This window comes from Mustelus asterias, chromosome 13 (genome assembly GCF_964213995.1).
Source record: "Mustelus asterias chromosome 13, sMusAst1.hap1.1, whole genome shotgun sequence".
NCBI classification, from domain to species: Eukaryota; Metazoa; Chordata; class Chondrichthyes; order Carcharhiniformes; family Triakidae; genus Mustelus; species Mustelus asterias.
Genome location: NC_135813.1, coordinates 41,407,391 through 41,433,715, shown reverse-complemented (window position 1 = coordinate 41,433,715; position 26,325 = coordinate 41,407,391). Strand labels below are relative to the sequence as shown.

The 26,325-nt window shown below is 45.3% G+C and overlaps 1 protein-coding gene across 2 annotated transcripts in view; it reads left to right on the top strand.

Annotated features, from left to right (window-relative positions):
* abca2 (ATP-binding cassette, sub-family A (ABC1), member 2) overlaps positions 1-26,325 on the top strand; it is a 551,670-nt gene that overhangs the window by 421,190 nt on the left and 104,155 nt on the right. For both annotated transcript variants that reach the window (XM_078226666.1, XM_078226665.1), the window contains 8 exons: positions 9,003-9,167; positions 10,059-10,239; positions 10,983-11,195; positions 12,272-12,468; positions 17,830-18,012; positions 18,698-18,873; positions 21,612-21,732; positions 23,318-23,599. In XM_078226666.1, the coding sequence (XP_078082792.1) occupies positions 9,003-9,167; positions 10,059-10,239; positions 10,983-11,195; positions 12,272-12,468; positions 17,830-18,012; positions 18,698-18,873; positions 21,612-21,732; positions 23,318-23,599 (1,518 nt within the window). The remainder of the gene's footprint in view (positions 1-9,002; positions 9,168-10,058; positions 10,240-10,982; positions 11,196-12,271; positions 12,469-17,829; positions 18,013-18,697; positions 18,874-21,611; positions 21,733-23,317; positions 23,600-26,325) is intronic.

The following is a 26,325-nucleotide window of genomic DNA, read 5'->3' as shown; positions in this document are numbered from 1 at the left end:
GCAGCATGGTCGGTGCAGGCTTGGAGGGCCGAAGGGCCTGTTCCTGTGCTGTAATTTTCTTTGTTCTTTGTATTTTCTTCACTCATCCTTCCTAATGTTATGCTGATCATGTGTTGGTTGAGAGATAAATGTTGACCAAGACATCAAGAAGAACAAATATAGTTTAATTAAAGAAATAGATTTGTCAAGGGCAAATTGTGTTTAATCAGCTTGATTGAGTTTTTTGATGAGCCAACAGAGAGGATTGTTGCGAGTAATGTGGGTTGATATGTTCACGGACTTCCAAAAGCTGTTTGATTAGGTGCCGCATAACAGGCTGGTCACTGAAGGTGAAGCCCGTAGAATAAAAAGCTCAATAATTGCATTGAAACAAAATTAGCTGAATGACAGGAAGCAGAGAGCAGCGGTAACCAGTTGCTTTTCAGACAGGAAGGTAGATAATGGGGCTTCACAGGGTTCAGTATAACTTACATTAATGACCTAACCTTCTGTGTACAGGACACAGTTTGAACATTTGCATCAGGCACAAAACTAAGAGGTATTGTGAACTGGGAGGAGGATGGTGATAGATAGACTTCAAGGGGACATAGATAGGCTGGTGAATTGGGCAGACACATGGCAGATGAAATTTAATGCAGAGAAGTACCAAGTGTTACATTTTGGTGGAAGAATGAGGAGAGGTAATATAAAATAAAGAGTTCAATTCTAAAGAGGGTGTAGGAGTGGAGGAACCTGAGGGTATTTGTGCACAGATCATTGAAGGTGGCAGGGCAGGTTAAGTGGGCAGTTAATAAGGCAGAGGGGATGCTGAACTTTATAGAGAACACAAAAGCAAGGAAGTTCCGGTGAACTTCTATAAAACACAGGTTTAGCCTCAATTGGAGTGTTGTGCCCGTTTCTGGGTACCAGACTTCAAGAAGGATGAGAATGCATTAAAGAGGGTGAAAAAAATTACAAGAATAGTTCTGATGTTGAGCAACTTCAGTTATTTGGATAGATTGGAGGACCTTGCATTGTTCTACTTAGAGAAGAGAAAGTTGAGAGGAGATTTTCTGGAAAAATCATTTGGGGTCCAGAGAGAGTACACGGGGAGAAACTTACCAAGAACCAGAGGACGGCAATTTAATGTGAGCAGCTAAAGAACCAAAGGCAGCTTGATGGAAACATTTTTCAATGCAACAGATGAAAAGGATCCACTATGCACTGCCCGAGAGTGTGGTGGAGGCAGATTCAATTGTAGCTTTCAAAAGGGAATTGGGTAAAGAGAAGATTTCAATATTCCTGGATGCAAGGTGTTCAGGAAATATAGGAAAGTAAGGAAAGGAGGAGGGGGTGCCAATATTGATTAAGGAGAGCATTGAAATGATGGAGAGCAAGAATGTCCCAAAGGAGTCAAGGACAGAATTTATTTGTCTAGAATTACAGAACAAAAGAGTTGCAATTACATTACTCGGTGTTGTCTATAGGCTATCAACTAGCGGAAAAGATGTAGAGAAACGAATGTGCAAGAGAATCGCAGAGAGGTACAAGAATTATAAAGAAGTTGTAATGGGAAACTTTAATTATCTAGACTGGAATAGTGTTATAATCCCCAGAGTGAAACTGTAAACCAAAAGGACCAAATTTACTGAATGACTCCCAAAGAAGGAAATTACCAGCCTGGTTTCACTTTGGATAATTTTTACTTTACCGTGAATAGAACTGTAATGACTTCAAACAGGCCATTGAGGTTGGCCTATTGGAATATGAACTCCCTGATTAAGGAGTCAATTGATGGGCCAATCAGGGAGTCTTTTCTTATTACAAGAGCAAAAACAAATTAAACGTGAATCAACAGGAAAATGTTATCAATCCAAAGGTAAATTTGCTCAAAATAGTCCAGATAACAAAGATACTTTTTACATGACCATAAGCCTTTGCACGGAGCCCTGTAGATATGTAGCACTATGTAGCTATACAGTTTCTCAATATGCTGTTGTTTATTCATGCAGGGTAGCTTAGGAACCCTTTCCAACAGCAGCTTTCACTCCAAGTTTCACGGGTACAATTATCATCAGCAAAGCACGCTCCACCAGACCTTCTCTCCCTCGGGTCACAGCAGTCCTGATGGTGCAGATCTCCAGAATTGCTTTTCAACCAAGCTACCGATAACGTCCTACTTCATGGTTTGCCGAATCTTAAGAAAACAAGAGGAAAATGTATGGCCGGAATATTCCGGCTATTCATGCCAGTGGGATTCTCTGGTCCCGCTGCAAGTGAATGGAGATTTGACAGTGCACCAAATTCTCCATCCTTGCTTGCAGCGGCAGCAGGGCTTGAACGGCAGGAAAATTCTGGCCTTTGTTTATAATAGATGTCAGGTGGATAATATAACTGAGAACCAGGCTGAATATAGAAGATCTAGAGGGGAACTGCAAGAGCAAATAAAAGGAGCAAAGAGAGAGGATGAGAAGAGCCTGGCAGCTGACAGAACAGTGAATTCAAAAATCTTCTCCAGTCATATAAACAGTAAAAGAAGAGTGAGGTCAGTTAGAAATCATAAAGGGGGAATTACACAAAGAGGCAGGTGACATAGCTGAGATATTAAATCAATACTTTGCATCTGTCCTTGCTAAGGAAGACGAGGTCATGCAGATCATAGTGAAAGAGGAGGTTATTCAGAGACTAGAAGGGTTTAAAATTGATGAGGAGAAGGTATTGGATGGGCTGCCTGTACTTAAGGGTTGATAAGACATCAGGAGAGGATGAGATGCATAGAAGGTATTGAGGGAAATGGGAGTGTCAGTTGCAGAGGGACTGGCCATAATTTCTCAATCTTCCTTAGACTCTGATGCGTTAGAGGAGGACTGGATAATTGCAGATATTGGGGTCGTTTCGCGGGCTTCCTGCTGGGCACTACGGCCTCCACATGTCTCCCAGCCGAAGATTTCAAGAATAATCAGCTCTGCACCGGAAATTGACACGGAGCCGATTACAATACAGAAATCGGGATTTCCATGTCATTAGCGGGCCCGGGACTGAAGTCACCGGGCCCGCTAGCGTTCCACCCCCCCCCCACCGCCTTCCCCCAGCCAGGAGTGGTTCACTCCAACGGGGTTTACAACTGCTCCCCACTAACAGGGGATAGGCGGCCAACCCTGCTAGAGGGAACGGAGGCCATTGAGGACTCCCCAGGAGGTTGAGGGCAAGGGGGGTGCCCCTTGGGCAGTGTCAGCCTGGTAGTGCCAGCATGGCCCTGTGGCACTGTCCAAGGGGCAAACTGGCAATGCCCACTGGGCATCGGGCAGTGCCAAGGGGGCAGGGCCTATTGTGGGGAGGGGAGTCCCACTGCCACTCTGCATTCGGGATCGCAGGCAGAGGGAGGGAGGACGGTGATTGGGCTAGCCATCTGGGCGGGGGGAGTTTGAGGCTGCTGGGAAGATGTGGGGGGTGGGGTCAGGACTGGAATGGGGGCTGTTGGGGGGTGGGGGGCGGCGGGGCTTCCGGGGCTGGGGACCGGGACATCGGGGCTGGCTGGGGGGTAGGGCTTCGCAGGTTGCCTGGGGAGGTCCCAGGTCCAGCGATCAGGGGATAGGGGTCATGGGGTTTGCCAGTGATCGGGAGGCTGGCAGTGCGGGACTACAGCGCATGCACCGATCTCCACTATGACAGAATATACTTTTGGAAGGATGTGAAAGTGATAGAGAGGGTAGATGAATTTAAGGGAAAGCTAGATAAACTTGAGAGAGAGAAAGAAAGGATTAAGATGGATATATTAATGGGGTTGGATGAAGAAGAGTGGAATAAGGCTTATGTGGAGCATAAACACCAGAATGGGTCTGTTGGTCTGATAGCTTGTTCCTGTGCTGTCAATGGTGTGCGGTAGCAGTTTGTGCCTCTCAATTTTGAACTCACCGCAAGTGGAAACAGCATAATTTTAAAGACCTCCGTTAGGTGCAACACCAAGGTACGTGAGTGAAAAGTTTCATTTCAGCTGGTGTGTGCTGTGGAATTCCTACTGGGAAAATTTAAGAAAAAGAAGAAAAAATTGCGTTCATGCAGCATTTTTCATGCCACCAGATGTAACAATGTATTTTACAGCCAACGAGGTACCCCTGAAGTATAGTGACTGTTGTACTGTACAATGGCAGATATTCTCATAGCTACGTCACTCCTCAGTCTTTTATTATATAGAGAAAAGAGCTTCAACCAACTTACCCTTTCCTGATAGTTATATCCCCTCAGATTATAGGGTGGCACAGTGGTTAGCGTTGCTATCTCACAGCTCCAGGGACTTGGTCACTGTCTGTGTGAAGTATTCACATTCTTCCTGTGTCTGCGTGGGTTTCCTTCGGGTGCTCCGGTTTCCTCCCACGGCCCGAAAGATATGCAGGTTAGGTGGATTGGCCATGCTAAATTGCCCCTTAGTGTCCCGGGATGCGTAGGTTAGAGGGATTAGCAGGGTACCATAAGAACTAGGAGCAGGAGTAGGCCATCTGGCCCCTCGAGCCTGCTCTGCCATTCAATAGGATCATGGCTGATCTTTTCATGGACTCGGCTCCACTTACCCGCCCGCTCACCATAACTCTTAATTCCTTTACTGTTCAAAAATGTATCTATCCTTGCCTTAAAAACATTCAATGAGGCAGCCTCAACTGCTTCACTGGACAGGGAATTCCACAGATTCATAACTCTTTGGGTGAAGAAGTTCCTCCTCAACTCAGTCCTAAATCTGCTCCCCCTTATTTTGAGGCCATCCCCCCTAGTTCTAGTTTCACCTGCCAGTGGAAACAACGTCCCTGCTTTTATCTTATCTATTCCCTTCATAATCTTATATGTTTCTATAAGATCTCCCCTCATTCTTCTGAATTCCAATGAGTATAGCCCCAGTCTCTTCTCATAATCCAACCCTCTCAGCTCCGGAATCAACCTAGTGAATCTCCTCTGCATCCCCTCCAGTGCCAGTGTATTCTTTCTCAAGTAAGGAGACCAAAACTGTACACAGTACTCCAGGTGTGGCCTCAGCAGCACCTTACACAGCTGCAACATAAACTCCCTGTTTTTAAACTCCATCCCTCTAGCAATGAAGGACAAAATTCCATTTGCCGCCTTAATTACCTGCTTGCACCTGCAAACCAACTCCTTGAGATTCCTGCACAAGTACACCCAGGTCCCTTTGCACAGCAGCATGTTGCAATTTTTTACCATTTAAATAATAGTCCATTTTGCTGTTATTCCTACCAAAATGGATGACCTCACATTTACCAACCTTGTACTCCATCTGCCAGACCCTTGCCCACTCACTTAGACTATCTATATCCCTTTGCAGACTTTCAGCATCCTCTGCACACTTTGCTCTGCCACTCATCTTAGTGTCATCTGTGAATTTTGACACACTACGCTTAGTCCCCAGCTACAAATCATCTATGTAAATCATAAACAATTGTGATCCCAACACTGATCCCTGAGGTACACCACTAGTCACTGATCACCAACCAGAAAAACACCCATTTACCCCCACTCTTTGCTTTCTGTTAGTCAACTAACCCTCTATCCATGCTAATACATTACCCGTAACACCATGCACCTTTATCTTGTGCAGCAGCCTTTGGTGCGGCACCTTGTCAAATGCCTTCTGGAAATCCAGATACACCACATCCATAGGTTCCCCATTGTCCACTGCACATGTAATGTTCTCAAAAATTCAACCAAATTAGTCAAACATGACCTGCCCTTCATGAACCCATGCTGCATCTTCCCATTGGGACAATTTATATCCAGATGTCTCGCTATTTCTTCCCTTGATTATAGATTCAAGCATTTTTCCTACTACAGAAGTTAAGCTAACCGGCCAATAGTTACCTGCCTTTTGTCTACCTCCTCTTTTAAACTGTGGCGTCACATTTGCTGTTTTCCAGTCTGTGGGAACCATCCCAGAGTCCAGCGAATTTTAGTAAATTACCACTAGTGCATTTGCTATTTCCCCTGCCATTTCTTTTAGTACCTTGGGTTGCATTCCATCAGGGCCAGGTGACTTGTCTACCCTTTAGCCCCATTAGCTTGCCCAACACTACCCCTTTCGTGATACTGATAGTTTCTAGATCCTCACCTGCCATAGCTGCCTTGTCAACAATTTTTGGCATGTTATTTCTGTCTTCCACTGTGAAGACCGACACAAAATACCTGTTCAATGCAAATGTAAATATCTGGAGTTATGGAGATGGGCATGGGTGAGATTGTTGTCGGTGCAGACTCTATGGGCCGAATGGCCTCCTTTTACACTATAGGATTCTGTGATTTCTATGAACAGTTCCACTGCTTTAAATTAGCTCCGTCAGTGGTGGCAGTTCTGCTTTGCACTTTGCTGCAATTGAAGATTGTCACCCGCCTCCCTCCCCCTCTCCCCCTTTCCACCTTCCTGTATTTGTGTTGTTGGTGAGGAATGCAAGGAAACTGCACAAAGTGTCATCACGGATTTACACTTCAGCTTTTGTTGAAAAGATTTCTGCGTTCTTATTCTTCATGCCCCTGCACTCTCCCTGCTTATTAGTCAGACACACTTTAATGGATGCCCCAAAGTACAACGGGAAGCTGCAAAGAGATTTGTGAGTCAACAGCTGGGGAACCGGCTTGGAGCTCGGAGAGCTGGATGACAGCTGGCGCCTCACTTTCACACTTTGTCAACCAAACAGCTCGACTGAAGGGCTGATGTGTGAGGCTCTACCGTCTGCTTGCTGTTGAGTAATTACTTCCAGCACATTGAAGGACCTGACAATGGCTGTGATGACAATTTATTGAAGCTAATAAGCATCTTGTTCTTTCTAGCTGTAGGTTCAGACTATCCCACTCCAGAGGCCGGCGCACATAATCTCTGCTGACAACGGCTGCAGAGATTGCCGCACTGTTGGAGGCCCTGTCTTTCAGATGAGACCCAAAACCAAGGCCCTTTCAGGTTGACATAAACAAGCCCATGACTTGTTTATGTCAACTTGTTAAGACCAGGGTATTAGCCCCAGTGTCCCGGCCAATATTTATCATTGAATCAACAGCTCAGAACTAGTTATTTAGTTGTTTACTCATTGCTGTTTGTGGAATCTGTGTGCAAATTGTCCACTGCATTTCCTTTATTACAATAGTAACTACACTTCAAAAATACTTAATTGGCTGTAAAAGGTGTTGCTAAGTACAATTAAGAGAGAAAGATAGTCAATGGAAATGGAGACCTGACAGCCTTGTGCAATGTAAAGATGCACTTTCTAAGACTTCATTGGTGAACACAAAAGGTATGTATTAATAAGAATTGTAAAGCAGTCTCATGGCTGTGTCAAGCACCCAAAATGTCTCTCTCGCCATGGGGGTGATTCCACACCCCGAGTCCTGATTGGTCACGCAGGCCATGTGATCTTTACTCTGCTGTGTTGCCCTTAAAGGAACAATCACCACATCCTGGCAACAATTGAAGGAGAAATTGGGGGTAAAAACAGAAGGGGCAGTGGAAACATTGGATGAATGGATAACATTGAGAGTGCTTGGGATGCCCTGAAGTGGTTGAAGGCAGTTATATAAGTGCAGATCCTCCCTTTCTTTCCCACTACTCCCTTCTCCTATCCCCTCTCCTAGCCCTCCTCCTTCCCCCTCCTTCCCCCTCCGCTTATCTCCTCCCCATACCACCTCATCTCTCCACTCCTCCCCTCCCATTCCCCCCATTCCCCTACCTTCCCCTATCGCATTCCCTTTCCCCCACCTCCCCTCCCCTCTCATCATCCCTTACCACATCCCCTGCCCCTTCTCTTCCCATTCCTCTGCCCCTTTTCTTCCCATTCCCCCTCCCCTTCACTTCTCATTCCCCCTCTCCTTCCCCTCCCATTCCCCCTCCCCTCCCATTCCCCCTCCTCTCTTACCTTTCCCTCCATTCCTCTGCCCCCTCCCCCTACCCCATCACCTTTCACCCGCCTCCTCTCCTCCTACCTGTTAAGACAATGATGGCAATGTGTTAATCTATTGATTTGAAGAATCAGCTTCTTATTTTTTATGAAAATAATATGATGGAATTTTTTTAACAAAATATCTTTTTAAAAGCTGCCAGAGTGATGTGATGTTGGTTGGACAGCTGGTAATCCAGGTTTATAGACAAAAAACTGGATGGATTTGATACTGAAAACATTGATGAAAAATTCTATTGCTTTGTGAGATCAAAGCAGAATTTAATTCATTGCGAATGCCATTGTGAAGTGTAATTCCCTGAGCCCCATTGAAAATTCCAGAACCTAATCTAATAAAAAGCATCTAACCTCTTCTGTCACATGAAAAAACAAACCTGCCAATAGTGTTTTGAAACAATCGGAAGGAAGATTAAATGGTTTATAGTTAATGTCTGAATTTCTAGAGTCGATTACAGTCCAGAGATTATGACGGGAATTCTTTGTTTCCAATAGTGCATACCACACTTCCATTATTATTTCCAAACCATTGTTGTGCTGTAAGTGCAATGCCAATTAAACAGTGTACCATGGATTGTTTGGATGAATCATAGAATCCCTACAGTGCAGAAGGAGGCCATTTGGCCCATTGAGTCTGCACTGACTCTCCGAGAGCATTCCACTCTATACCTGTAACCCCATATATTTACCCCACTATTTCTCCTAACCTACACATCTTTGGACACTAAGGGACAATTTAACATGGCCAATCCACCTAACCTGCACATCTTTGGAGTGTGGGAAGAAACTCCACACAGACAGTCACCAAAGGCTGGAATCGAACCGGGTCCTTGCGCGCTGTGAAGCAGCAGTGCTAACCATTGTGCCACTGTGCCGCCCCTTAAACCAACATCACCAAAAGCCGATTAACTGGTCATGCCCCTTGTTCTTGAAGCCGTTCTTTGTACCTGTTAACTGCTGTATTGACCTAAAAATGGGCTGTAATCATTTGGCTGTCAAGTGCTTTGGGGCAGCCAGAGAACACGACAGGTTCTGCGTTCCTTTGTCCTTCACATATTAACTTATTTTCCCCTTTATATTCAGGGATGTACGGACTGCCCAGACCATGGTACTTTCCATTCCAGAAATCCTATTGGTTGGGCAATGGACGAATCGAAACATGGGAATGGTCCTGGCCATGGTCCAGAAGCAGTAGACTCAGCATCATGGAGGATGATCAGGCCTGTGCGATGGAGAGCAGGAGACTGGGTAACTCACTCATTAACCTATTTCTGGTTGCTAAGACGCTTCACTGTTGGAACAGCGTATGCCTAGTAACTTGGTAGTAAGAAGGATTGGCGCTTGAATCCAGAGCCATGTGCGCACAAAATTCAGAGGACATACAAAAGCAAGATCCAACAGGAATTTGGTGAGAGTGGGAATTTGGAGCAGAAAGGGAAGGAGTTACTAAATAATTTAAATCAAGTAAATAATCTCACAGGACGAAGCGGTGGCATAGTGGTTAGCACTGCTGCCTCACAGCGTTGCGTTGGGGTGATAACATCAGAGAAACTGACTCAGAGGGACTGCATGGAAATCAAAAGCTTCTAAACGTCAAGGCCTTTTAGATTGTCCAGGCTGATAATGCAAGGGTAATGTGTACTGAAGTCGTTTTTATACCTGGAGGAGTATGGATGTCAAGAAAGAAATGACATACCTTGGGAGGAGTAATAAATCTCTGCCACAAAGTGCAGGCTAGCTATTTAAATAAAAGGCAATCATTTGTGCAGGGGAGTTTATGGGGTAGATTTATTCCATTGTGCGCCCATTGCTGTCTCTTTATTTTGGCTGGCAGTGGACACCTTGCTGGATGCTCATGGTTGACATGAGGTTGGAATTCTCCGGCCGTTCATGTCCTGTCACCACTGCCAGCAAGAATGGAGAACTTGGCACTCAGCCAAATCTCTGCCCACTGCAGCGGAACTGGAGAATCCCAGTTTCAGGTGGGGTTGGAGAATCTGACCCATGATCATGAGAGAATATCATGTGGTCATTCAATTCACTGTAAGGCGATTCTCGATTGGTTACTTGGAAAAATATGTCATTACATGTTTACGTGGGCATTTTGATAACCTAATTTATTGTCCAATCTTCTTGCAGAAGAAACTCGGGGGATAGAGGAAGACCCAAGCCATCTGCCCCTCGTCGTGTGCATCGACAAGCTGACTAAAGTCTACAAGACTGGGAAGAAGCTGGCTTTGAATAAGCTCAGCCTCAACTTGCATGAGAACCAGGTGGTGTCATTCCTTGGACACAATGGTGCCGGTAAAACCACCACAATGTGAGTTCCAGGCTAGGAAAAGCTTTCACTTCCTTAACTATTGAGCCAACAAGACAGTTTTCCTTGAGTGAAAAGGTGGCAATAGCAAAAGCTTTCAACCAAACTTGCACATCAGTCACCTAAAGGGTCATTCAAAAGTAGATTGGAAAAAAGAAGTTGAAAAAGCGTCACAGTAAAACCTCTTTTGACTTCTGAAAATGTATTTTTGTTTTTATTAATTTGTGTGGCATGGGCGCTGCTGGCTGGCCAGCATTTATTGCCCATCCCTAGTTGCTCTTGGGGGGCAGTTGAGAGTCAACCACATTGCTGTGGCTCTGGAGTCACATGTAGGCCAGACCACGTAAGGACAGCAGATTTCCTTCCCTCAAGGACATTAGTGAACCAGATGGGTTTTCCGACAATCAACAATGATTTCATGCTCATCAGTAGATTCTTAATTCCAGATATTTTTTTATTGAATTCAAATTCCACCAACTGCCGTGGTGGGATTCGAACCCGGGTCCACAGAACATTAGCTGAGTTTCTGCATTAATATTCTAGCGATAATACCACTAGGCCATCGCCTCCCATAATTTGATGTGTGACATGGTTGTGGGATTAGCTCTTGGTGGATTCTGATTGGTGTGGTGCTGACTAAGAATAAATACATTAGAAGCCAAACGATAAAAAACGCATTGAAAACAGGAGAAGGAAACTGTGGAGATTTTCACATTGAGCTGCCTTAACGCCTTGCTGTTTTCCAGGTCCATTCTGACGGGATTGTTCCCACCCACTGCCGGTTCGGCCACCATTTATGGGCATGACATCCGGACAGAAATGGATGAAATCCGGAAGAACCTGGGCATGTGCCCTCAGCACAACGTACTGTTTGACAAACTGACCGTGGAGGAACATCTCTGGTTTTACTCCCGGCTGAAGGGGATGGCTGAGGATGAGATCCGCAAAGAAATGGACAAGTAAGCTTCGTCGCTGGTCACGCTTACAGTGGACTCGGATTGAGTTCTGCTGGACACTGATCAAGTGTGACCCATGGTTTAATCCGTTTATTTGTTTGTGTCACAAGTAGGCTTACATTAACACTGCAATGGGGCAGGAGCTATCGGGTGGGGGAGAGAAGAGAAGAAGTTATCTGTTAGCAGTAAGGAGCTTAGTGATAGAGGTTATATAAACACATGAAGGAATGTAGCATTGGAAAAGAGCATCAGATCTGCTTCCCTACCCCCGCTCCCCCACCACCACCACCAACAGAGTGTGAAGAATCCAGCTTATCAATTCCTTTACCCCATCCATTTACTCGCCTCATAAAGTAGAGTCTTAGAGCACCACAGAAGGCCGTTCAGCCCATCATGCTTATACTGACTCTTTGAAAGAGCTGTCTATTTCATTCCAGTCCAATCCTACCCAGGCACTATCTTCATAACCCCATGTATTCACTCTGCTAATCCCCTGACACGAAGGGGCAATTTAGCGTGGCCAATCCAACTAACCCACACATCTTTAGGCTGTGGGAGGAAACCAGAGCACCCGGAGGAAACCCACACAGACACGGGGCAGAACGTGCAAACTCCACGCACACAGCCACCCGAGGCCAGAATTGAACTCGGGTCCTTGGCGCTGTGAGGCGGCAGTGCTAACCACTGTGCCACCGTGCCTGAATTTTGTGGGCTGAATTGTCAGTACAAAACCAGCTCATGTGACTCATTGGTCTAGCACCAAAGTTAGAGCTAAATGGTGTAAGTGGAGTAATGGTGTAACTCTTTGAATACTTCATTCTGTCTCTTATTTGGCCAAGTGTCTTCACTGTGCTATCTCCTGCCATTGAACATCACTCCGTGCTATGTTCTACATCTCAGATTTAAATCTCCTGCTCCTCTACCATTTCCAGCTGTTGTCTTTTTTTTTATTTTGTGGGACCTACAAACCTCTGGTCCAACATTTGCTGTTGTACTCATCAAACCTGAAGATGAGAAAGCATAAATTAACGGAATTTTACTTTCACCCTCTCTTTCTTACTTCCTTGTTTTCTGGTTAGGATGATCGAAGACTTGGAACTCTCTAATAAGCGGCATTCTCTGGTGCAGACGTTGTCTGGCGGAATGAAACGCAAATTGTCCGTCGCCATCGCTTTTGTTGGGGGATCCAAAGCGGTCATTTTAGATGAACCTACGGCAGGGGTCGATCCTTATGCTCGCCGAGCTATCTGGGACCTAATCCTGAAGTACAAACAAGGTGGGTCAATGCTTCGGACTCTGATTTACTGACTTGTTAAGTAATTCATGGCGGGTGTATACCGAGTAATAACCAAGCTAAGCGGCAGTAAGCATAAGGTCATCAACAAGACAAATAGATCGCTGGTGAAATGAAATTTCATGCAGGATGGGTTGACACAAAGCATATCTAAGGTACAACAGTATGCCAATGTCAGTAAATGCCTCTGTATACCGATAATGGCACATGCCTCATCATACCAAAGCAGCAAAATACTGTGGATGCTGGAATCTGAAACTAAAGCAAAGAAAGCTGGAAACACTTAGCAGGCCTGACAGCATCCGTAAGGAGAGAAACTGAGTTAATGCTTTGAGTCTGCATGACGACTCTACAGAACCAAAGAGAGGAGAAAATTGTCTATAAGAGGCGGTGAAACAGTTGGAACAGTGAACAGTGGGGTCTGGGAGAGATTGCAACAAAGATGTAGCAAAACGTAAGTGCAAGGTGGGGAAGGGAGAGGGAAGATTTTTGCATAGGTACAAAAAATGGGATATTTAAAAAAAAAAGTGAAGATGGAGGAGAAAGTTCACAGTCTGCAGTTGTTGAATTCAGTGCCGAATCCCAAGGGCTGTGAAGTGCCTAATCGGAAGATGAGGTGCTGCCTCTCCAGTTTGCGTTGGGCTTCACTAGAGCATTGCATCAGGACAAGGTCAGACATCTGAGCGTGAGAGCAAGGTGCTGAGTTGAAATGGCAGCAACAGGAAGGTTGGGTGATGCTGAGTGAAGGTGTTCCGCAAAGCGATCACCTAGTCTGTGCTTAGTCTCCCCAATGCAGAGGAGACCCCATTAGGAGCGGCGAATACAGTAGACCAGATTGAAGGAAGGTGCAAGGGAACTGCTGCTAAACCTGAAAGGAATGTTTGTGGTCCTGAACAGTGAAGGGGGAGGAGGTAAAGGGGCAGGTGTTGCACCTTTTACGATTGCAAGGGAAGATGCCACAGGAAAGGGATGGGGAGTTGGGCGTGATGGAGGAGTGGACCAAGATGTCACAGAGAGAATGATCCTTGCGGAATGTTGACGGGGAATCGGGGGTGAAGGGAAAATGTATTTTGTCGTAGCATTGTGCTGGAGTTGGCAGAAATGGCGGAGGATGATTCTTTGAATACGGAGGCGGGTGGGGTGAAAAGTGATGACAAGGTAGATCCTATCATGGTTCTGGGAGGGAGGGGTAGGGATGAAGGCAGAGGTGCAGGAAATGAGTCGAACCCTGTTGAGTGCCCTGTTAACCACAGATGGGAAGGAGCCTCAGTGACAGAAAAAGTAGACATGTCAGAAGCACCATTTTAGAAGGTGACATCATCAGAACAGAAGTGGAGAAAATGGGAGAATGTGATCGAGCCCTTACAGAGATGTGAAGAGCTGTAGTCGAGGTAACTATGAAAGTCAGTAGGTTTGTAATAAATATTGGTGTTCAGTCTATCACTGGAGATGGTGACAGAAAGGTCAAGGAAGGGAAGGGAAGTGTCAGAGGTAGACCATGTGAAGGGGAGAGAGTGGTGGAAATTGGAAGCAAAATTGATGAATCTTTCCAGATCCAGTTAAGAGGATGCAATTGTACTGACACTGTCATCGATGTAACAGAATAAGAGTTATGGGAGTGGGCCTGGGTAGGACTGAAACAAGGAATGTTCCACAGACCCCACAAAATGGCAGACATAACTGGGATCCACGTGGGTACCCATAACCACAGCTTTTATTTGCAGGAAGTGAGACAAGTTAAAGGAGAAATTACTGAGTGACATAACAAGTTCAGTCAGTGGGAGGAGAGTGGTGGTGGACGGGGATTGTTCAGGCCTCTACTCATGGAAGAAGTGACCTCAGACCCTCCTGGTGGGGAATGAAGGTGTAGAGGAATTGGACTTCTATAGTGAGGAGGAGGCAGTTTGTTGGTGTGAGGTAAGGCATCAGGGGAATCACAATTGTAGGTGGAAGGAGAATGGACAGGAGGAGACTGGACGAGGGGAGAGGAGATGGAGTCAGGGCAGGAAGAAGTGAGTTCCGTGGGGCAGGAACAGATGGATGTGATGGGTTTACCAGGGCAGTCATGTTTGTGGAAGCTGGCTGTGTGGGGATGGGGTCTATGAGGTTGAATGCTGTGGAGAAAAGATCTTCAGAGGCAGGGAAGTCAGTGACAGTCCTGGAAACAATGGTTTGGTGTTTGGTGGTGGGGTCATGGACCAGGGGGAGGTGGGAGGAAACGTCTGATAGCTGGCGCTCAGCCTCTGTGAGGTAGACGTCAATACGCCAAACAACAATGGCACCACCATGTCAGCAGGTTTGATCACAAGGTCAGGGTTGGACCTAAGAGAACGAATGCAGCAAGTTCAGAGGGAGAAAGGTTGGAGTGGGTGAGAGGGGCAGAGAAATTGAGACGGCTGATGTCGCACCGACAGTTCTCAATGAAAAGATTAAGAGCAGGTAAGAAGCCAGAGGGTGGGGTCCAGGTAGCGGGAGGCGTTTGAAAGGGTCCTTTGAATGGGGGAAGGACACCTGCCCAAAGATGTGAGCCTAAAGACGAAGGCGCCGGTAGAGTATGGAGGGGAAGGCATTCCTGGTATTACTTGTCCACTGCTTTGAAATGCCTACTGTTGAGTGTCCATGTCTCTGAAGTGCCTTGGAGCATGTGAATCACTACTGAGTGGTAAACCAGGGCCTTAGTCATAATATTTGAGGTCCAAGATCTCAAACTCTTTTCCTTTTGTTTTACTCTTTTAGAAGACCAGGATTTCAAACCTAACATCAATATTAATAATTTCCTTACTATACCAATACTGATAGCACTACAACAATAGCTTACATTTATATGGTGCCTTTTAAACATCCCAAGGTGCTTTACAAAAACATTATTGGACAGAATTTAATGTTGAGCCATATATAGATAGAGATATATATATATATATGATATTAGGACAGGTGACCAAGAGCTAGGTTCTTAATGGAGGAGAGAGGATTAGAGAATTATAAATCTGGGAAGCTGACAATATAATGTGGCAATTAAAATTGGGGATGGTCAAATGACCAGTTTTGGAGGAGTGCAGAAGTTTCAGTGGTTAACACTGCTGCCTCACAGTGCTAGGGATCTGGGTTCAATTGCATCCTTGGGTCAATGTGCACGTTCTCACCGTGTCTGGGTGGGTTTCCTCCGGGTGCTCCGGTTTTCTCCCACACGCCAAAGATGTGAAGGTTAGGTGGATTGGCCCTGGCAAATGTGTGGGGGGTTACAGGGCTAGGGCGGAGAGATAGAGACTGGGTAAAATACTCTGTCAGAGAGTCAGTGTAGGCTCGATAGGCTGAATGACCTCCTTCTGCACTGTAGGGATTCTATGATTATAAGTTGGAGGAAGTTCCAGAAATGAGGAAGGGTGAGGACATGGAAGGATTTGAAAAAAACGGATGATAATTTCAAAATTGAAACATTGCTGGACCAGGAGCCAGCATCAGTCAGCAAGCACAGGGAGCAAGGGTGAGCAGCACTTGGTACAAGTGAAGCTTTGGACAGCAGAGTTTTGGATGAAGTTAGATTTATGGAGGATGCAAAATGAATGACCGGTCAGGGGAATGTTGGAATAATTGAATCTAGAGGTAACAAAGACATGGATAAGAGTATCAGAGCGGTACATTAGTCAGTGTACTGATACGCCCCCTCAGTGTACCATCACACAGGATACCAATATCGATACAATCTTCAGTATGCTCATATGGATGCAGCTATTGCTTTGCTAATATTGAACCTCTTCAAGAGTTTGTCACTGTCAAAGCATGCAGTGTGTAGAGATGGCATGAGCACTCTAATGGGCCAACTAATGGACTTTCCATTAATGTTTGTGGTGCAGTCACCTGATGGTCACAACACTATGACATAGATGTGATCTGTATGATTGCCGAGCTCAGTGACCCCAGTGAAGTGATGGGAAGGTGCCGAGAGCAGGAAATCTCTCAGTTAATTGCGAGTTGCTGAGCAGTGAGAATGAAGACTGGCATCAAGACAGAAAATGCCGGAAACACTCGGGCGGCGTCTGTGAGGAAGGAAACAGGATTGACGTTTCGACACTCTGAAGAAAGATCACTAACCTGAAACGTAAACTCCGTTTCTCGCTTCACAGAGGCTGTATGACCTACTGAGCACTTCCAACATTTTCTGATTTCAGACTTGGGCAGCACGGTGGCACAGTGGTTAGCACTGCTGCCTCACAGCGTCAGAGGCCTGGGTTTAATTGCAGCCTCGGGTCACTGTCTGTGTGGAGTTTGCACATTCTCCCCGTGTCTGTGTGGGTTTCCTCCGGGTGCTCTGGTTTCCTCCCACAGTCCAAAGATGTGCAGGTTAGGTTGATTGGCCAAGCTAAATTGACCCTAGTGTCAGGGGGATTAGCAGGATAAATGAGGATTAAGGAATAGGGCCTGGATGGGATTGTGGTCGGAACAGATTTGATGGGCCAAATGGCCTCCTCCTGTACTGTAGGGATTCTATGATTTCCAGGATCTACAGGATTTTGCTCATGTATTAATGAACGCTAGCGTTTGGATCCGAACGAGAAACAGCGTCAATGGCAGCCAGCTAGCAGTGAACAGTCTGAGTCTGTGAGATACACTGGAGACTTTACGACTCTGAGCTTGGCTTCAGTAGTAATCGACACAATCAGAATATCTTTAGCAGGCAATGCCTTAGTGGTATTATCGCTAGCCTATTAATCAAGAAACTCAGCTAATGTTCTGGGGACTGGCAGGTGGTGGAATTTGAATTCATTAAAAAATATCTGGCGTTAAGCATCTACTGATGACCATGAAACCATTGTCAATTGTCTGGAAAACGCACCTGGTTCACTAATGTCCTTTAGGGAAGGAAATCTGCCGTCCTTACCTGATTTGGCCTACATGTGACTCTCAACGGCCCTCTGAAATGGCCTAGCCAAGGGCAACTAGGGATGGGCAAAAAATGCTGGCCAGTCAACAACGCCCATGTTATGAATGAATAACAAAGAAACAAAGGACATAATCTAAAACGAAATCTACTGATGACTTGACCGATTCACCAGCCGACAAGCAAGACCCCCCATCAACTGGATTAAATTCCGCCCAATGTGTGGAAGATTCTGGGTACTGGTTACCTGTCGTCTGGGATGCTATACATTTAAAGTCACAAGATCATCAATAAAATCAATGTTTGCTAAACTAATGCATTGAGGTTATCATTTCAAAAATTGATACAAGGGTATTGAAGTTGACTTTGTTTTAATGAGTAGATTTTTGAAAGAAGTGCGAGCGCATGTCTTGTTGTTTGAACATCACACACTTGTGTAAGTGGATCTTTTCTAATAATTGCAGGCCGGACAATCCTCCTGTCCACACATTACATGGACGAAGCTGATCTTCTGGGGGACCGCATTGCAATAATCTCACATGGGAAGTTGAAGTGCTGTGGGTCACCTCTGTTCCTCAAGAGCACCTACGGGGATGGCTACAAGCTGACAGTGGTGAAAAAGCAGCCGGACTCTCAGACTAGCCCAGGTTAGTCACATACGAGGTAGCGATTCTGCGGCGCTGAATCAATCAAATTGGTGTCTCTCACCAAAACTCCACCAAGCCCATACTCTTGGGACCTGATTGGAGTGCAGCCTATTGTGCACTGATTAGGACTTCAATGAAGGGTGCTCCAGTTTCCTCCCACACTCCAAAGATGTGCGGGTTAGGTGGATTGGCCATGCTAAATTGCCCCTTAGTGTCAGGGAGATGAGCTGGGGAAATATGCGGGGTTACGGGGATAGGGCCTGATTGTTGACGGTGTAGCCTCAATGGGCCAAATGGTTGCCTTCTGCACTGTAGGGATTCTATTCAATTCCAATTACAATATAGGTCTTATCCACATCGTGGAAGTGCAGAGTGTGTCACTTACAAGTAGAGCACACTACACACAAGAAATTTCATTAGGTATTCGCTAGGTAGTTGCTGGGTAAAGAGACATGTCGTTGAAGCTTTGCATCTTGCACTCATCAAGACAGATAAAAGAATGTCAAATTTCAAAAGGAGCAGCAATTTATACTAGATCCTTCTCTGAAGCAGTAAGTGTTGTTGTTTCCTTTGAAATTTGGCATTCTTGCATTTGTCCTGATGAGTGCAAGATGCAAAGCTTCAACAGCATGTCCCTTTTTATAAGTAATACATTCAATATTTTTTCCTACTTTGTATCTTTTAGATTCGGGCCAAGATCTCAGCCCTTCATCGCGCTCTTCCTGCTTGGAGACCAAGGTCAGCCAGTTTATTAAAAAGTATGTTGTGTCCACCATACTGATCTCAGACACCAACACGGAGATATCTTACATTCTGCCATCAGAAGCTGTGAAGAAAGGATGCTTTGAGAGGCTTTTCCAGGTAATGCTGCCTCCTCTTATACCCTAACCCTATAATGGGAACACAATAATTAGAAGCTGAGTTCCTTTTATAAATAACACTTGGGCTGAAAATCTCTGCAGGAAACGTAACGGGCGGGACAGAAAATCTGGTGGACCACTTAAAGGTCCCTTGAGCCTGAGCAAGAATTGATTTGATTTGAATATTAAAACCCTCATTTAAACCTTATCATCGGGTCCGGGACTGAAGTCTCCAGGACTGATGCCTCTCCTTCTTCCCCCACCCCCACCGGCCTGGTGTCGTTCACTCCAGTGGGGTTTACAACAGCTCCCCGCTAATGGGTACCATGGAGGCCTCCCCAGGTGGTATGGGGTAATGGGGGGGTGCCCCCTGGGCATTGCCAGCCTGGCAGTGCCAGCCTGGCCCCCTGACACTACCCAAGGGGCAAACTGAAAATGCCCAAAGGGTACCTTGGCACTGCCCACCAGGCAACGGGTAGTGATAAGGGGACGGGGCCAGAGGAGGTCAGACCTATGAGGGGTTGATTGGTGGGGGTGGGGCATCCTGTCACTCTGCATAAGGATCAATGGCAGAGGGAGGGAAGGGGATGATCAGTACTGCCGGGGGAGGGGTTGTAGTATTGGGGCTGGCCCGGAGACATCCAGGAGGCCAGCGATTAGGGGGTGGGGGGCTCCCAGTCAGTGATGGGGGGGTTGCTGTGCTGCCCAGCGATCGGGTGGTGGGGGGGGTTGGAGGAGCAGTGATGTGAGGTCATGGGGCTGGGCAGCGATCGGGAAGCCCACAGTGCGGGATTACTGCGCATGCGCCGATCTCTGCTCCGACAGATCAGCACATGCGCAGTGCCCCGTTCAATGCTAAGCTGCCGGCCTCTCCAATAGGAATAGGCTCTCCCCACTGATTTTCAGCATGAATCTCCCTGAGGCACATGCAGTGCACAGAGTGTGGGAGATTCACTTTGAAAATTCCGCTCAGAGAAACAGCGGGAGTTACTCCCGTTTTGACGCAAATTCTGCACTTTGAATTTTTTGGGGAGAATCCCAGCCACTAGCTTTTTTTTCCCAGATACAATAAATTTTAAATTCCCCAGTTGTCATGGTGGAAGTTGAACTCAAATCTCCAGTTCACTAGTCCAGTCCACTGGATTGGTAACCAGTGAACTAGCATAGCCACTGCTCATTTGAGCAGTTTGCCATAGTGCACTGCTTAAATAGATAATGTTTGCCGTAGTGTACTGTTTAAATAAACTATTTTCTGATCATCAGTATTTAAATATATTCTGTTTGCTTTTGTGTGCTGTTTAAATAGTTTGAGGTATAAATGGACTCTGCTGAAATGTGCTGCTTGAAAAGTCTCTGCTGTCGTGCTTGGCTTAAAAGGGGCTGCGGTGTTCTAGTTGTCCATTGCAGTATCTCTGGGCTGGAATTGATATATTCTATATTGATTTGATTTATTATTGTCACACGTATTAACATACAGAGAAAAATATTGTTTCTTGTGTGCTATACAGACAAAACATACCGTTCATAGAGAAGGAAAGGAGAGGGTGAAGAATGTAGTGTTACATTCATAGCTAGGGTGTAGAGAAAGATCAACTTAATGCAAGGTAAGTCCATTCAAAAGTCTGACAGCAGCAGGGAAGAAGCTGTTCTTGAGTCGGTTGGTACGTGACCTCAGACTTTTATATATTTTTCCCAAAGGAAGAAGGCGGAAGAGAGAATGTCCGGGGTGCCTGGGGTCCTTAATTATGCTGGCTGCTTTGCCGAGGCAGTGGGGAAGTGTAGAATGGATGGGAGGCTGGTTTGCGTGATGGATTGGGCTGCATTCACGACCTTTTGTCATTCCTTGCGGCCTTGGACAGAGCAGGAGCCCATACCAAGCTGTGATACAACCAGAAAGAATGCTTTCTATGGTGCATCTGTAAAAGTTGGTGAGAGTCGTAGCTGGCATGCCAAATTTCCTTAGTCTTCTGAGAAAGTAGTGGCGTTGGTGGGCTTTCGTAACTATAGTGTCGGCATGGGGGGACCAGGTATATTAGAGGGAGGCGATGGCCTAGTGGTATTACTACTAGACTATTAATCCAGAAACTCAGCCAATGTTTTGGGGACTCGGGTTCGAATTCCGGCACGGCAGATGGTGGAATTTGAATTCCATTAAAAACATCTGGAATTCAGAATCTACTGATGACCATGAAACCATTGTCGACTGTCGGAAAAATCCATCTGGTTCACTAATGTATTTTAGGGAAGGAAATCTGCCGTCTTTACCTGGCCTGGCCTACATGTGACTCCAGAGCCACAGCAGTGTGGTTGCCTCTCAACTACCCTCAGGCAACTAGGGATGTGCAATAAATGCTGGCCAGCCGGCGATGCCCATGTCCTTTGAATGAATATATTTTTTAAAATCTCCATCTTTTGGCTTTGAAGCTGATTTTGACCAACAAAAGCTTAAGCCACATAGTAGAAATGTTCACATACTAAATCAAAGATCAATAAGGTTGGAGGAGAAATTTAATTTAACTAATCCAATTGCTCTGCATACCTTGAATTTCTGGCCTAGATGTACTCTAATGGTGTAGCATGTGGGAAAGGAGGGCTAGTCCATTCAGTAACAACACCTTGTTGACACATTCTGATACAAACAATGGATTTCTCTGAGAATCCCAAGGGGAAGCTACCACTTGCACCTCCGCAGCAGAGCTAGGTGACCGAGTAAACTAAAATAACGGTTTTCCCTGACAGGCCCTGGATCTGAACCTGGAGGACCTGAATCTGACTAGTTTTGGTTTGATGGACACCACACTGGAGGAGGTTTTTCTGAAGGTTTCTGAAGAAGATCAGTCACTGGAGAACAGTGACATAGGTAAATATGAAAGAACTGGTGTGTGGCATATTTTACTCTCCGTTATTACATTTAATCTCAATCTTGCTTAATCACAGTCACCCTGTGTCAATTAAACAAAGAAAAATATTTGAGAGTAGCCAAAATGGCTTATTAATTCAAACGGTAACAACAACCTGCAAGAGTACTTCATAGAAAACTGGTGCTTTTAAGATGCTTTGCAGAGTTGTAAGGAAACTGGAGCAACCTAGTTCTTGATCCAGTTTGTAACTTATTTACTGGTGTCACAAGTAGGCTTACATTAACACTGCAATGAAGTTACTGTGAAAATCCCCTAGTCGCCACACTCCGACGCCTGTTCAGGTATGCCGAGGGAGAATTTAGCATGGCCAATGCACCTAACCAGCACGTTTTTTAGACTGTGGGAAGAAACCGGAGCACCCGGAGGAAACCCACGCAGACACGGGGAGAATGCGCAAACTCCACACAGACCCAAGCTGGGAATTGAACCCGAGTCCCTGGCGCTGTGAAGCTGCAGTGCTAGCCACCGTGCCACCCAGATCAGCTTTATTTTCCTTTTTCCACAAATTCTTCTCTCCACTATTCAACCACTCAATCATCCTGGGGTCTGATGACAGAGGTGCTATTTGCACACAGTTATCTGTTGAAGTGTTAGTCTCAGAGGATGGTTGAACATGAGAGGCATTCCAGCAGAGTTGTAAGTTGTCACAGCCTGACATGCACAAATGTAGGATTGGAAATAATCATAGAATAGAATAGAATCCCTACAGTGCAGAAGAAGGCCATTCGGCCCATTGGAATCGAACCTGGGTCCTTGGTGCTGTGAGGCAGCAGTGCTAACCACTGTGCTACCGTGCCACCCTTAGCATGGCCAATCCACCTAATCTGGAGTGAAAATTCTGGCAACCTTTCCTTCCCAAGCTTGGAAGTTGTGAAGGCATGGCATTCCAAATGCAGTCAGCTATCTCGACACAGATGGAAGTTAAACCTGACCTTTGTGGCTTAGCACACTTAGTTATGAAGGGGAAGCACCTTTGACCAAGGAACCATTTTCATGCATCATGCCAGAGACTTGAAATTATGAACACATTTGGTCTCAGACTTGGTTCATGCTCACCTCTGAGTCAGAACATTGTGGGTTCAAACCCCTGAGACCTGAATGCATAATCTAGGCTGGAACTTTAGTGCAGCACCGAGGAAGTGCTGCACTTCCCATTCCCCTGTTCTTACCCCTTGCAGATGAAACCAAGCTCCTGTGTGTCCTCTCCAGTAGACATCAGAATATTTCAATGAAGAACAGGGCTGTTCTCTTGGTGTCTTGTCCTATATTTATCCCTCACTTTAAAAATAGTTACCTGGCGCTTTATTGTAATGCTGTGGGATCCCACTAAACACAGTGGGATCTTACTGTGTGCAATGCCAGCACCCTTGTGGCATATAAATTATAACCTAAAAATGTTTCCACCCGGATGTTTACCTGATTCTCCCTCCCACAAAAAACAAGTGAAAATTGCAAAAGCTGCATGATAAGTGGAAATATTTGGAATATCTCAAACATACAAGGGTTGTTTTTGATTTCTTGAAGATGACAAAGATTCAGGGAAGGACGCCTTGCCGACACCACAAGCGAACAATAAAAACGGTCGCCACAAAGGCACCCCTCCAAAAGAAGGTACAAACAATCTGAAAGTCAACGTGAGCAATTTGGTCACCTGCGCGAGGCTAAGCCAATCCCAGTGCTCTGTGCATTCCTCCTCTTCTGTCGGCTCTGTCCGAGGTGATGAGATGGGTGGTTATTCCGAATTCTATGGAGACTATGCACCGCTCTTTGACAACCTGAATGATCCGGACAATCTCAGTTTACAAGGTATGACACAGTTATAACTGCAATTTTCTATATTTAACTGCAATTTTCTATATTTAAAAAGGTGGGAATTGGTCAAGGGAGGAGGAGGTCAGAAACGGGCTCAGTTAACCTGAGTGATTGAATAGCTAACTGGTTGGTTATTTCACTCCTGACTTCAAGCTAGTTTCCCCAAAGTGTCGTAATTAGGAGAACAGTGAATTTCATGTGTAGAAGAGGCAATTTGGCCCATCAAACCCCTATTCCTGAGTGTGAAGACTAACCATACCAAATGTTTGTTCTGCAGTGACCAGTGTTATGAAAGGACTCTCTAACCTGATGCCACTAATGTCACTGGTTAGACAATCTATCCATGCCAACAGTGGAAGTTCGCACATTTTAATTTTAACACACAAAACAGTTGTACACATTTTGTTTCACTCATTTTTATTTCTGGCTTGGGAAACATGTAACTCTTTACCAATAATTGGAGTTGGAAGGAGATTTTTAAATGTCCTGATCAAAGAACTGAGGACCACCCTTTGCTGTGAGAATATAACAAAGAACAAAGAAAATAACAGCATAGGAACAAGCCTCTCGGCCCTCCATGCCTGCACCGACCATGCTGCCCATCTGAACTAAAACCCCCTACTCTTCCGGGGCCATATCCCTCTATTCCCATCCTATTCATGTATTTGTCCAGACGCCCCTTAAATCACTATCATAATATATTGTTTCATCACCTAGGAAACAAAATTGGGATTGCTGCAGAGTCATGTGCTACTGATTTTGCTCCCCCCCCCTTCTCTGAATAAATTTGGGGTTTGATATATTTTAGAATTGGCTGTCAAAGGGTTTCCGCACGCCTTGAAGTGTCAATGTGCTTCTCCTGTCTTTAACAGAGCTGTGTTAACACTGCTGCTATTGTACCCTGCTGTTACAATCTCCTATGCCACAAGGATACCAGTTAATTTGCTATTGTACTTTTCGTGCTATTTTACAGCTCTGCTTTATATAATCCTGCAGCACAGAAGGAGATCATTGTGTTTTTAATGGCTCTGTGAAAGCACCATCCAATTAGTCCCACTCCCCTGTTCTTACCCCTTGGCCCAGCAATCGTTTATCTTTTCAAGTACGCGCCCTTTGCCTGTCTAATGGCATTTCATGTTTCCTTGAGCCATAACCTGTTACAAATGACCAATGTTTTCATTGGAGTCCACCAGTAAATCACTAAAAATGAGCCTCGGGCAGGACTGTTGTAGGTTATGAGTCTGATATGTGGGACAACTTGATCAGTGAGTGAGCTGCACTTGTTAACACCACCAACAGTAACGGGCTTCAGCGACATTCTGGGAACCTTTCCAACATGTTTACTCATTTGCAGTATCTTTGTCCCACATTTACTTCCAACCCATTTATGAGAAGAACAAGTGACACAGTAGTGTGATATAATTAAGTGGTCACAATCAAAATTGGCTTCAATTATATTGAAATATTTTCCCTATCATATCAATGCCTACATTGGAGAATTGTCTTCTGTTTAGTTTAGAAATCTATTACATTGGCTCTCTACCCTTGGCACTGCTCTATAGCAGAGTTGGCATTGGCATGCAAAATGTTACCCAGTGTAATTGCCTCATTATATTTATAAAGATCTATTCTATGGAGATTCACTGCACAACATTTATAGCAAGTGGAATGCAGATTTTACCATTCTACCTTCATTTTTTTTTAACTTGAACTGGAAGAATGTATTTTTGTTCTGATTTCCTCCAGCTGATGAACATTTTAAATGAGGTGCCGCAAAACTTCAAAGATTGTAGCATCTGAAAGGAAAATTGGTGGATTGACCGTGTGTCAACACAGTGTTCAGCGTGAGCTCATTATCTCAGCCTGCATTTCATCAAAGGGCTGATCGCATTATGGTCATGTCACTGTCTTTGTAACCCAACGCGGCAGGCAGTGTAGCTTTGTGGGGAAGAGAATGATGGGCTAGCAGGGCTGAGTGCAGGCAAAACCGTAACGATGGAATTCTGGAGATGCTGGCTTTGGAGGGCAGTAAAAGGGGTGTTGGAGCCACCAAGTCTGAAGGTGGCACAGGTGGGTAAGACAGTCTGGCAGCAAAAGAGGTGGATGCAGACTGCGAAGGGGCGGATGACAAACATGTGAATGTTTGAAGTTGCAAAAAGGCTGCGATTGGTGAATGATTGGATTAATCTAAAGGCACCCGGCGAATTCTTAACACCGTGACCTCAGTTTTTTTTTTCGCAAGGAGCAGCCTGGAATGTACTGACCAACCTGTGTCGAAGGAAACAGAAGAAAACTGTGAAATGAATAATGAATTTGTCACGTAATTTCATTGACTTAACAATTCTATTTCAAGTTTTAGCTGCCATGTAATGTTTGGCAAGTTGCTAACGATGGATTGTAAGTGGGATTTGGCGCTCTGATAAAGGGTCATCCTGACGTGAAACGTTCTCTCTCCACAGATGCTGTCAGACCTGCTGAGTTTCTCCAGCATTTTCTGTTTTTGTTTCCGATTCCAGCATCCGCAGTATTTTGCTTTTATGTAAATGGGATTGCCCCGACAGTGCTGTGGAAATCGGCACACACCGTTGCGCGTAGCTGAAAGTGTAATTTGCTTCACCATAATACATTACAGTGCAATATTGCAGACCTTCCCCATCATGACTCTGATACACAAACTGTTCGACAGTTCCATGCTGGGAAATTTTTTAGTCCATTCAGCA